This window comes from Eurytemora carolleeae, unplaced genomic scaffold, assembly GCF_000591075.1.
Source record: "Eurytemora carolleeae unplaced genomic scaffold, Eaff_2.0 scaffold758, whole genome shotgun sequence".
In the NCBI taxonomy this organism is placed as follows: domain Eukaryota; kingdom Metazoa; phylum Arthropoda; class Copepoda; order Calanoida; family Temoridae; genus Eurytemora; species Eurytemora carolleeae.
In genome coordinates, this window is record NW_019396651.1 from 22,875 (window position 1) to 36,504 (window position 13,630).

At 31.3% G+C, this 13,630-nt stretch overlaps 1 protein-coding gene across 2 annotated transcripts in view; it reads right to left on the minus strand.

Moving 5' to 3' along the window:
- Window positions 1-4,049: 4,049 nt before the first annotated feature.
- Window positions 4,050-13,630, minus strand: part of LOC111706906 (FMRFamide receptor) — a 41,748-nt gene continuing 32,167 nt past the window's right edge. For both annotated transcript variants that reach the window (XM_023479851.1, XM_023479850.1), the window contains 4 exons: window positions 12,130-12,234; window positions 7,551-7,607; window positions 7,042-7,180; window positions 4,050-6,391 (listed from right to left, as the gene is read on the minus strand). In XM_023479851.1, the coding sequence (XP_023335619.1) occupies window positions 6,080-6,391; window positions 7,042-7,180; window positions 7,551-7,607; window positions 12,130-12,234 (613 nt within the window). In that variant the 3' untranslated portion in view covers window positions 4,050-6,079. The remainder of the gene's footprint in view (window positions 6,392-7,041; window positions 7,181-7,550; window positions 7,608-12,129; window positions 12,235-13,630) is intronic.

The following is a 13,630-nucleotide window of genomic DNA, read 5'->3' on the forward strand; positions in this document are numbered from 1 at the left end:
ATGTCTCATGCTAATTTCTTATCTGATAGATAGATAATTTCTTCGTACACTTGAGTCTTGACCAGGGAGCAAGGAATAGAAGGGAGAGACAACTGACGCGGTTCGCCCTACCATATGATTATACAGAGCGTCCCATATCATATTAGATTATCTCCAATCTTTAACGCCAAAATACGCACATAATACTCAAAAAATCTAGCATTTTCTGCAAAAAATTTGTTGTTGACATTTAAGCGGTTTTGAGATGAACAACGCAGTACAATCCGTTGTTATGATTTTTCTCTGATTTGTTTACATTTCTAGCTTGTAGACCTAATTGAAATGTACTGCGTTTGGACTGTATAATTCGCCATTTGATCATTTGGCATTTGATATTTAGATATTTTTGCACCTGAGCATACTGAAGGTTGTACCTGGATTGGCACGGATCTAAAACTATTTATTGGGGTAAGGCATTAAATGTAAAGTTGTAATCTGTTTTGGTGTTTGTTTGTCTGTTTATAACTCAGGAACCACTGAACCGATTTGCCTCAATTTTTTTTATGGGATCTGGAAAAGCCATGGGAATGTTCTTATCTTTGTTTTGAGCTTCTTAATTTAATAACAAAAACGGTAAAAATCGGCCAAGTGCGGGTAAACTGCCTGGAGTAACTATGAGTACCCTGGGCAACGCTGGGTTCCCTTGATAGTTTTTAATAAAAATGGAAAAGATATCAAATTTTAATAAGGATGGTTACCAATTAAAGTATCAAATTTTCAGGGATTAAGATACAAACTAAACAAATCTTATCACTTTCAACAGATCGATTAGAGACAGAAAAATCAATCCGTCATACACTTTTAAAAAATGATTGAAATAATTAGGAGGATTATGCTTTTTTTGTGCATTTTAAATAGATAAACAATTAGATGAACAAATAGATTAACTTTTTATATTAACTTTATAAATATACAATGGTATCTATGTAATATAATCTATATAATAAAACAAGACATTCGTATAAATATATGTTGCCTATAGCCGGCCAAACGGCTGGACCGATTGGCTTGAAATTTTCTGTGGACACTCAGGGGTGGCCGGGGGGTGTCGTAGTCTAAAAAAATTCGAAATTTGTTTTTTTCAACATTTTTTTATTTTTAATTTTAAACATATTTTTATTGTTTTCTATTTCATTTTTTATTTCCACGGGCAACGCCGAGCCCTTCATGTGGCAACTCATTTGACGGTAAGGTAATTATAAAGAGATTTAATACACTAGCAACTTTGCACTGGTAACTATACATCAGTTTGTACCAATACATCAGGTTTAAGGTAGAACCAGACGGTACAATGGATTAAGTTTAAGGTAGAACCAGCCGGTACAATGGATTAGGTTGAAGGTAGAACCAGACGGTACAATGGATTAGGTTTAAGGTAGAACCAGACGGTACAATGGATTAGGTTGAAGGTAGAACCAGACGGTACAATGGATAAACAACATATTAGGTTTAAGGTAGAACCAGACGGTACAATGGATTAGGTTTAAGGCAGAACCAGACGGTACAATGGATAAAAAACATTTTCCTAATTAGATTGTATGACGGTGAGTTTAAAGTGCATTGATTTTAATGGGTTTCATTGTAATCCATTCAATGGACAGAAATTTAAACTTATTAATGGAAAAAGTCTAGAATTCTTAAAGTTTTCTGTAACACATAAAATTCCCTTAAACAGTTTGAAAGATTTAAGATTTAACACACAATTTACATTGTCAAAATATAACCTGATTTTGTTTTATCAAGATTTTGAACTTTTTTATGAAAAATTATATGATCTCCATTATGGGTTTATTGGTAAATTTGCCAAATACATCTAAAAAACCAAATTAGTATAATGAATAAAAAATACATGTGGGCACATGTGATCCAAAGGTTGCAAGCACTTAAGCAAAACTCGATAAGAATTTTGCCAATAATTACTTTAAAAACTTAATCTAAAAGCACTTGATTTATCAAGTAAAAATCACCAATACAAAAAAAAGAAGAAACCAACCACCCACTGGTCCAAATCCAGGTTTCTCTGAACCCCCTGGTCCTAATTTGGGGTTCTTTGGACCCCCTGGTCCTAATCAATGTTTTGCTGAACCCTCTGCGCCTAATCTAGGTTTGTATGAACCTTCTGGTCCTAATTTAGGAGATCTGAACCCTCTAGTCCTAATCTAGGTTTCTCAGAACCCTCTGGTCCAAATCTAGGTTTCTCTGATCCCTCGGTCCTAATCTAGGTTTCTATGAACCCCCTGGTCCTAATCTAGGTTTCTTTGATCCCTCGGTCCTAATCTAGGTTTCTATGAACCCCCTGGCCCTAATACCGGTTTCTCTGAGCCCCCAAGCCCTAATCTAGGTTTCTCTGAGCCCCTTGGTTCTAATTTAGGTCTTTCGGAACCCCCTGGTCCAAATTAGATTTCTCTGAAACCCTTGGTCCTAATCTAGGTTTTTCTGAACCCCATGGTTCTAATCTAGGTTTCTAATCTAGGTCTGCATAGGGTTTGCTTGAAGTTTGAAGTTTTAAAATTTCTCTAATCCATTAGTCTAAATTTTCTCAAATAAAAATGGTTTAAGCTTGAATAACAATGAATTCAGGGAATTGTTAAACCGTAAAGTAAATTTTCTATAAAGAAAATCGAACTTTAAATAAAAATAATTGGAAAATAAAATCAATGTTAAACCAAAACTATAGACTACACGCGCTTACAAAACAGAATTCACGTCAAAGTAAAGTTAATTTAATTTTCCATCATGAATTGGAGAGAGATATTGAGAAGAATAAAAATATTTTAATTTAGAAAATGTAATCGAATAAATTTGCGTGTCTCACTCTCATACTTGCGTAAAATTAAAACTTGAAGAGTGGAGACTGGAGAGGTTATAAGTCGTACTAGTAATAATAAATTTATAATAAAGGAATTGAGTCTTTGCCACAATATAAAATTTTTGAATCACTATATCTTTGTAACCTTTGCTATTTCAAACTTAAATTATTTGATATTACAAAATTTACAGTTTAAAATATCTAAGGTCAATTACATTTGGATGTAAAGATAAAGGTATTGAAACATCAGACTTTGTGACAAAGACTGAATTCTGGAAAATAAAACTTTGTGGCAAAGACTGAATTCTGGAAAATCAGACTTTGTGGCAAAGACTGAATTCTGGAAAATCAGACTTTGTGACAAAGACTGAATTCCTTTGAATTTCTCCTTCTATGAAGTATGCAAGCTCTTTTATTATTAATAACTAATTAAGTTCTTAAGAATGTGAACAAAAACCTTAATTTCAAATCGAAACTTTAACAACATTTTACATTTATTATCGCATAAAAACATTTCACAAATATAGATATATATATATATATATATATAATATGTTTTTACAATTTTGATTCTTGTTGTTGATAAATATTAAACATTTATATACACAGGGGTTGTTTAGTGGTTTTACAAACATAAATATATATTTTAACATCTTCTCTTTATTCTAAATTCACTTCATACATTTTTTCGTAATGAAAAAGATAGAAATAATAATATTTCATTTTTACTACGGTTACAATTTCTTTAAATTGATCTTATCTAAAATAATGATGACAACATACATGAGCCGGAAGGAGAGTGGGTTGCCTTTAATCCTCTTTTTTAAATACATATTTTTTTTAAGTTTAAAGAATTGAGATCATTTTTATGTATTAACAACAAATATTAATGTTTTTGGGTTCTAATAAAAAAAAATATAATTTCATTTGCATTTAAAATATATTAATTAAGATATCAGGACTTCGGTAAATTCAAATGGACACAGTACAGTGTAGGTATACAATATACATATTCATATGTAACAATCAGCTGTTAACTACATCTCTACGTACTGTACAAGTGATCAACTACAGGGTGTCCCACATCATATTAGTCGTTCATCGGTCTAAATTACGATTTTCGGGACTAATCAGAAAATTTAAGAAGAATGGATCCTTTTGAAAAATTGAATAAGGCTAATATAAGAATTTTCTTGTGGAAATTACAATTTTTTTCGAGTATTATGGTTATATTTTGGCGTTAAAATTTGGAGATAATCTAATATGATATGGGACGCTCTGTACATCTCTACGTACTGTACATCTCTACGTACTGTACATCTCTACGTACTGTACAAGTGAATTGATCTTGGAACATTTAAAAGATATTAAGTTTAGCTTTTAAACTTTGAAATTAAAAATTTAAATAATTTAACTTAAAATTTAGTCGAATTTGAAGAACTTTTGAAGAACTTTTGACTGTTCATTTAAAAGTTCCCAGTTCTATAAACAATACATAGATAGACAATTACATAGTTCCCAGTTCTATAAACAATACATAGATAGACAATTACGTAGTTCCCAGTTCTATAAACGATAAATAGATAGACAATTACATAGTTCCCAGTTCTATAAACGATACATAGATAGACAATTAAATAGTTACCAGTTCTATAAACGATACATAGATAGACAATTACATAGTTCCCAGTTCTATAAACAATACATAGATAGACAATTACATAGTTCCCAGTTCCATAAACAATACATAGATAGACAATTACATAGTTACCAGTTCTATAAACAATACATAAATAGACAATTACATAGTTACCAGTTCTATAAACAATACATAGATAGACAATTACATAGCTACCAGATTAAGAGTTTTCAACATTTAACATTGAGCATATAATCTACATTTTTTCAAACTCCAACCAAAGTCATTTAAAATCAGAACATATGACAAAAGAATTGAGTTTCTGCCACAAACTCTAAATTTCTACTCCCTATATCTTTGCAGCCTTACAGCCGAATGAATTTTCTTAGATTCTATAGTTCAAATTTGAAATATCAAACGTTTACGCCATCAGGTTGTAAAGATATAGGGGATTAGAAAATTTGAGTTTGTGGTAAAAACTTAATTTCTTTAGAGTTCTGTGGAGGATATTGGCAAATAGGAAGAGGTTTCTAAATTGATTTTAAACTCAGTTTAAATACTTTGGTGTACTTCACTCGTATATTTTTATGCTATACATAAAAGCCAAATAAATGATACAACATAATAGGGATCAAAAGTAAATAAACATTAAATGAAAATGTTAGAAAATTTGTCCAACTATTAAGAAATAAAAAGAATAGGATAGAGGATTTATTCTATTTAAATGTTTTTGAATTTTGTTCCATAAATTGTTTGCTTATTTTATAGTTACCGATTTATTCCGTAAATTTATTATTGTTTTGAATTATTTTATCAATAACAAAAGAACTTTTTGAAAAGCTATGAAAAGGGAAAGATAAAATATTTTATTCAAACGCGAAATTTTTTGAAGAAAATTATGAAACCCTTTAAACGAAGAATATCTAAAGAATGATAAAATCGAGTTATTCTTGAATGTGCTCACAAGATCTTTTTAAGAAAAAAGAAGGAATTTTTTTCCGTCTGACATGCCTTTACAATATTCTAAAATAGAATTACTTTCTTTTTTAAAATTTGAATAAAAGAAACCAATATATTTTGAATTTCCGCTCCAAATTTCTTTTAGAATTGTTAATAAGATTCTTCTTAGTTTAAGCCAAAAGTGAATTTCATTGTTTGATGGTTTTAGAACATTTTAGGTTTATGTGAATTCACATCTGAGTGGTGAAACATATTCTTTCCTCTCCGAGTCTAAAGGTTTTACCTTTGTAAAGAACAGAGTCACTGATTGAGGATGGATGGGTTGGAAAGCTTTTCGGGAATATATATAGATAGATCTATCTAGACAGACAAGTAAGTAGTAACTATTTTACTAGAAAACCATTCAGCATTTCTTAAAAAAAGATAAAACTTTTGAGATGCATTTTCAACAATGTTGTTCGTAACTCTTTAAGTAAGGGAAGTTCCATAACTACGATTCTAAACATCAGCATTTCGCCAAATAAATAATGTTGTACAGCTTCTGTTTTTTCTGTCGGACATGGAGAAGAACTATAATCTTTCTATTGAGCCCACCTGTTTCGGATGGATTACTGTTTTTGTTTTGAGACCATTTAAACATATTCTGCTCTTCCGCCGAGCAGTACAACTTGGATATCTCGTAGAACAAGATCCCTGCTCTGTAGGACTTGTTCTTCTTCTACGCCATTTTGATTTTCTTGGCTCTTCTGTATTTCGACGCCATTTTGTTTTTCTTCGCCATTTTGTTTTCCGATGTTATTTTGTTGTTTTGGCTCGTTTTCATTTTCGGCATCCTGAGTTATTTTGGGAGCCTCCCTATATCTCTCTATTTGTACAGTTTCAGTTCGGATAGCAACACAAGGATGTTTTTCTGTCGGTCCCAGCTCCAGGGAGTTTCCGGTTTCCTATCAAATTATGTTTTTAAATCAAATCAAGAATTTAACCTTGTTCAACTTAATATATATTTAAACTAAGCTGAGTGTGCAATGCAAATATTCAGAACGAACCTAGCATTGTGTTGGATGTTCATAATACAGAGGCGCTGGGAAGTTTAGAACTGTGGATATTGAGATCAATGCTTGATCTCCTCTTTTTATTAATTTCAAGATAAATTTAATCTTCAATAATTGTATCCTAAAAAGTGAAACAATAGACAAATGGAGTGGCGTCTGCAGAATCCCAAACAGCCAATTAGAAGCCGTCAAATTTGAAATTTTTCGCGCCATTGAATAAGAGAACTGTCATAGTCGTAATCTGGTATTGATATCCAAGCAAAAATGCTCATTATATACAGGAAATTTGGATATTCAGATCAACCCATCGGGATTTCGGGTTTCCAATTCTAAAGTTCCCAGCTCAGGTCACCTAATCTTGATATCCACTGTAGCATTGTGGACACTTTTATTTGAGGATTGACGCTCAATATCTTAATTTCAGTTACCCCTATAGGATATCGAACAAAGATATCTAATTAATCTGCAGATTAAAAATATTGAGATCAAGCATTGATCTCAAAATCCCCACCACAAGAGTTCCCAGCTCAAACAGTACTTACCAAAATTTTGGGGTTTTCAGTGTGAGGTCCTGCTGAAGATAAAGTAGTTTCGTCTTTCCTTGAAGCTTGTCGTCTGCTCTTAGGAACAGGTTGCAGATCAAATCCGTTGTCCGAGGGCGGAGTCACTGTGTAGTGGGTTCTGTTAACAAATATTTTATTTTTTACGTAAAATCTTATTTTTTTGTTTTATATTTTTTTGGTACTTTGGCTAATTATAGAAATAAAAATAAATTTGGATTTTGAATGACGACAAACTTTTTTTGATTGTATTTTTTTCGAGAATTTGTTCAATACAAGTATCAGACCAATTATAATAAACTCGTTGATCTAAAATAATGCCGTACTAAAGTCTAAAATCATTGCTTTTAGAATGTTTTAAAATCTGAACTATCATAAGCCCAACCATTTGTGTTTAAAAACTGTTTTAAATGTTTCTATATTTTCCTAAAAATCTACATTTTTGTCAAATAAATCTCCTAAAATTTTATTTATGTTACGAAATAAATTTCCTTGGCGATTCCATATCTTTTCGAAACTTGATCAGCTTGAACAGAGTCTCTCGAAATCTAAAAATATTATTTTCAACGTTTAAAGTGTGTAGGGGGATGTGGTTTAATAATTAACATGTCCATGGATATATGATATTATAGAGGACGTAAGTCGGACTCTAATAAAAACGCATAGATAACTTCCAGTATATATATATATTTCTTATAACTAATTACTAGAGGGTTCAGAATAATCGTTATTGTCGAAATCACACGTGTAGATGATTCAGTACTAATGCCCCGTATCCGTTCTCTCTCATTCTGTTGAATCTTGTGGAACTTGTTTAACGCGGACAGGAGTCGTCTTCCACAATATTTTCATGAATGTATCATCTACTCTCAGACAGGCGCCCTCGGGTTTATCATTGAATCCCGAGGGGGTTTAAATTTCCATTGATTCTAATTTCTCTGAGAGTAAATGACACTCCTTTGTAAAAAATAACATATTATTTTATCGTTTATTATTATTTTTAAAAGGGGCGGGATGAAATGAAAATTGTTGCAGTTTTTTAAAGGAATTACGGTCCAAACTCTTGTGAATAATGAATTAAGTTCTTGTATTAAAGGGTAAATCAAAATTATTTGTAGAAAAGATGCTAATTTTATTTTGTTTCATGCTACAAAAAAATATTCTGTTATTTTTTTAAGATGGTGGGGGGGATTTTGTTTCCACTTGATATCAAATATATTAAATAGAAAATGTCAACTATTCCAGTCTTGCAATTGAAATGAAAAAAAAGAATTTTTTCTTTTATTCAAGAAATCTTCAATTAAATTTTTTAAATACTTAATTTTTGGATTTTTTTCTGGAAATTTTAAATATTTTATTCAAGTTTTCTGATCTATTTGTTTGTAAATTAACTGTAATATTGGCTTACGTCAATAATTCTTTAGAAAACCTATACCATGCAATAAATCTTAAACAAATTAATGTCATAATAAAAACTAGTCAAAATATTTTTAATCTATTTTTTTTAAATGATTTTAAAAAATCAATAATGTTGTCTTACTTTTCGTATCAGCTAAAAAGAAAAAAAAGTTTTGCATTTATCTAACAAACTATTGACCTATTTGACATTTATCTCACAAACTATTGCTATATTATTATTATTATTAAAGATTTATTTCGTACACAAAGGTATAATGGTACAATATTATTATAAAAAAAAAATAAGATATAATATAGTTTCTAGTCTAAGATATAAGAAGTTAATCATGGTTGCTTTCTCATTTTCAACAATATTATTTAGAACAAAATTATCATCTTTAACTTTGAGTAATTCAGAAAGAATGGGTAATTTTCATTCTTGGCCTTAAGGAATCAGGGTGTACATAATACATATAACATATTTTTTTCACACAAAATTTGTTTAGATTTCTAGATTGTACATTACAATCATGTACAATAGATTCATGATTTTTACATAACACAGTTCTTAATTCATGTTTACTTAGATCTACTAAAAGTCGAATACAATATTAGATAAATATATATTTTCTAAACCATTGATAATCTTTAACAAACAAACTAACCAAAAGCAGATGAAAAAATTACTTTTTGCTTAAATTCGCATGTATAAAATTGTGATTTAATAGATAGAAAGCATATATATACGGTATTCTAAATCGAAGTGTGAAAGATCTCAGAAATAAAACTTGATTGAAACCTGACTCTTAAATATTTGAAAAATTCATGGCAGATCGTGCTTGCTCATCAAATCAGTTCTTATCCGCGCGTTTTTTTCAAATTAACTCATACATTTTATCTTACTTAACCCTAAATATATATATGTATATATATAAATATATCTTATAAGATGTAAACAAAAATTTCATCTTTCAGAAAATATGTTTATTTGCGCAACAGTTTTACTATAATGTTTGTTCATAAAATAGTTAAAAATCGATCTAAATTTTTCTCGTTTTTTTCTGGTTGTAATTTGTTTTGAATTTTTGTTTTTTAATGTTTATTTCTCTGATAATATAATCCTATAGTTCCAGGAACTATTCACAGTTTCGTAGAATTCCTCTTGTTCTGCCATTATCTGCATTCTTTATAGTAGACCTTTATACACTCGGTCAAATATGAATAATTAATGAGGTATAGGGTTGACAAAAATTCGCTCAGCCAGTAAAAAACGAAACGAAATTTTATTTTTTTTTTCTCGAAAAACCATTTTCGCGAAATTTGGGTCTAATTTTTGATAAAATATTTAGAGAGGTTTGGATTCTTTGTTCAAAATCGTATATTTGCAGACAATTTACTAAATATTTTGGCCAAGTCGTCGAAAATACATCGAATTTGCGAATACAGTTCAACGCCATTTTCGTTGGAATGTAAACCCTAGTGTGAGGTACCAACAGCCGGCCGAATCGTGAACTTGACTAAGAAATAGTCCAAATAACTCGAGACACAGCAATTGTCCTGTGTAAACAGACTTATTTAGCTTTTATAACAAGTGATTTAATAATAGTAAAACTATTTGCAACATTGAATATACTTGAGGATTGCATGCTATAGCGTAGTCTTCTATTCCATAGTTTTCTCGTTTCAGTTGCAACGATGGGGTTCATAGGATTATCCATACTATTATATAATTATACAGATGTATTCACACATTTGTTTAAATAAATTTTTCAAAATACAGGTTTCCAAAAAGAAAAGAGAAAAATTTGCAAAATTATGCGCAAAATACTCATTGTATAACATATTTATCATTTCAGTTATTACGTAATCATCGAATCCTTCAACATATAAATTATTCATTCTTGTATTTAAAAATTCTTGTAAAACCGGAACTTTCCATGCATGGTCCAATGGGACATCAAAATATTTCATTTGTTTCTTAACTAACATTTTCCTATAGGTCCGAAGGATTTACAGAACAATTACTTGCAATTGACACAGATAGCGTCTTTTTCGATTTATCGGAGGATTTTTTAAAATTAATAAACATAAAGTAGTAAGGGGGTATAGAGAAAAACATATTGCCTGTCTTTAAAATATCTGCGATACCGTTAAAATCTGGCTATACGAATGAAGATGACATATTGATTCACAATATTGGAATTTAAAACCTAAACGCCCTCTTGTTTAATTTGTAATAATAATAAAGAGTTTCTTAACAACCAAACTTTGTAATGCAATCTTTTTTATCTTTATAACAACGTGTGCAGAGATGTTTTTATTCGGTTCATAAGATGGCTATCTTAAAAAATTCGGGTTCGATTCTCTTTAATGCCAAAGAGAAATATTTCTAACACTCTTTCCGTCGCAGAGGCTCGGAGCTACAAAAAGCCGGGCTTTTCAATCTACTTTCATCTACTTGTCTCATTCATCCTTATTAAAATTATTTAGAGAAGAAAAACTAAAGAAAACTCTTTTCTTCTACAAGAATGAGTTTAATCATTGCAAACTATGAATTATAAGTTTCTAAGAGCAACATAAGTTTTACCAAAATGTTTTTTAATTAAAAATCGTCCAGAATCAAGGAAATTTTACTTTACCAAAGTTTCCAGAGACCAATTTTTGTCTACAAAACATCCAGAGCGAAGGAACCCGTGGTAAAATAAAATTTCAAATTTCCCGGAAAAGTAGTTTTCTAGTTTCCTAGTTTCCTAGTTTCCTAGTTTCCTAGCTTCCTAGTTTCCTAGTTTCCTAGTTTCCTAGACCAAGTTTCCTAGTTTCTTAGTTTACTAGTTTCCAAGTTTACTAGTTACCTAGTTTCCAAGTTTCCTAGTTTCCTAGTTTACTAGTTTCCAAGTTTACTAGTTTCCTAGTTTCCTAGTTTACTAGTTTCCAAGTTCACTAGTTACCTAGTTTCCTAGTTTCCTAGTTTCCTAGTTTACTACTTTCCAAGTTTACTAGTTACCTAGTTTCCTAGTTTACTAGTTTCCAAGTTTACTAGTTTCCTAGTTTCCTAGTTTACTAGTTTCCAAGTTTACTAGTTTCCTAGTTTCCTAGTTTCCAAGTTTACTAGTTACCTACAGGGTGAGTAAAAAAAAGTGTGATTTGTGGCGCCTGGTGCAAAATTGTACCTTTTTTGTGCAACTCTCCTGTATGGTGTTTTTTCAATATTATTTGAAAATTTGTAATTTATTTTGGTACTCCAATGGCCCAAAAGAAAATCTGCGAATCTTTTTTTCTCTCAAAATCAAAAGTTCATAAAAGCAAAAATGTGCATTCTTATTATTTCTCTCTAAATCTATAATTTTATTAAAATTGAATCACAGTTTCCAAGTTTACTAGTTACCTAGTTTCCAAGTTTCCTAGTTTCCTAGTTTACTAATTTCCAAGTTTCCAAGTTTCCTAGTTTACTAGTTTCCTAGTTTCCAAGTTTACTAGTTTCCAAGTTTACTAGTTTCCAAGGTTACTAGTTACCTAGTATCCAAGTTTCCTAGTTTAATAGTTTAATAGTTTCCAAGTTTACTAGTTACCTAGTTTCCAAGTTTCCTAGTTTCCTAGTTTACTAGTTTCCAAGTTTCCTAGTTTCCTAGTTTACTTGTTTCCAAGTGAACAATCCCTTGAAAAGGAAATAACCTGGATCCGATCATACAGTAGATGATAAAGTTAATTGATGAGTTGACGAGAACAAGATATCTGATCACAACATCAGCTTTCCACTGGATTGCAGGAGGGTTGTACCTATACATAAACATTGCAGTACAATATTAGGTTGTACCAGTGTAGGAGATATTTTAGTACACTACAGGGTTTTAAATGTACAGGTGATACAAAGTACAATATACAGCAGATACTGCAGTACACTACGGGGTTGTACTAGTACAGAAGATACTGCAGTACACTACGGGGTTGTACTAGTACAGAAGATACTGCAGTACACTACAGGATTGTACTAGTACAGAAGATACTGCAGTACACTACAGGGTTGTACTAGTACAGAAGATACTGCAGTACACTTCAGGGTTGTACTAGTACAGAAGATACTGCAGTACACTACAGGGTTTTACTAGAACAGAAGATATTTCAGTACCAGTACCAACAGAAGATACTGTAGTACACTAAAGGGTTGTACTAGTGCGGGAGATAATGCAGTACACTACAGGGCTCTACCAGTACAAAAGATACAGCAGTACACTATTGAGTTGTAACAGTACGGGAGATACTGCAGTACACTACAGGATTGTACCTGTACAGAAGATATTGCAGTAACATAACAGAATTGTACCAGTACAGAAGATACAGCAGTACACTATTGGGTTGTACCAGTACGGCAGATACTGCAGTACACCACAGGATTGTACCTGTACAGAAGATATTGCAGTAACATAACAGAATTGTACCAGTACAGAAGATATTGCAGTACACAGCATATATATTTTCTAATAGGAATATAGGAACTACATTTCAACTTGGAGAATGTAAAAAAATTGGTCAAGATTCGATGTACACGTTCAATTTTAGATTTTTTAACAGAAAAATGAGAATCATGTTGAAATTTTTGATCTGAAACAATTGACTTTCAGATCTCCAATCATGAAAACAATTATATTGTTTATTTATTTTCTCAAACTGCAAAGTTTTGAGACTACAAAGATTAAAACCGGAGGAAACAGAGCTGACGACTTTGGAACTAACGAATTTAGATCGGGAAAACAATTATCTTCCCTCTCATTGGTCAAGAGTAATGGGGATTTCACCAATTAGATATAAGAAATTATGTACCAACTAGTTTCAACTGCTTTAAAATTGTTTCACGCAATCAAAAGTTTCCATCCAAAACTACCAGAATCCAATATTTACCGCATGTAATGGAAAGTAAACATGCTGAAACTGAATTCACATTATCACATAGCTTTATTTTCCTAATTTCATCTGTACATTTGATTGAATTTTATGTGTATGTCTTGTGGTCGCAATTACTAAGAAATTGTTCAACTTCAACCAGCCCTGAGGTCATGTACGTTGCCACAAACAAATGTGTACCCGGCCGTTTTGACGGATATTGGACACAAACAAACACAAATACCAGCCAGAGGCGTATTCAGGGGAGGCTATGAGGGCTAACTCCCCCCCCCCC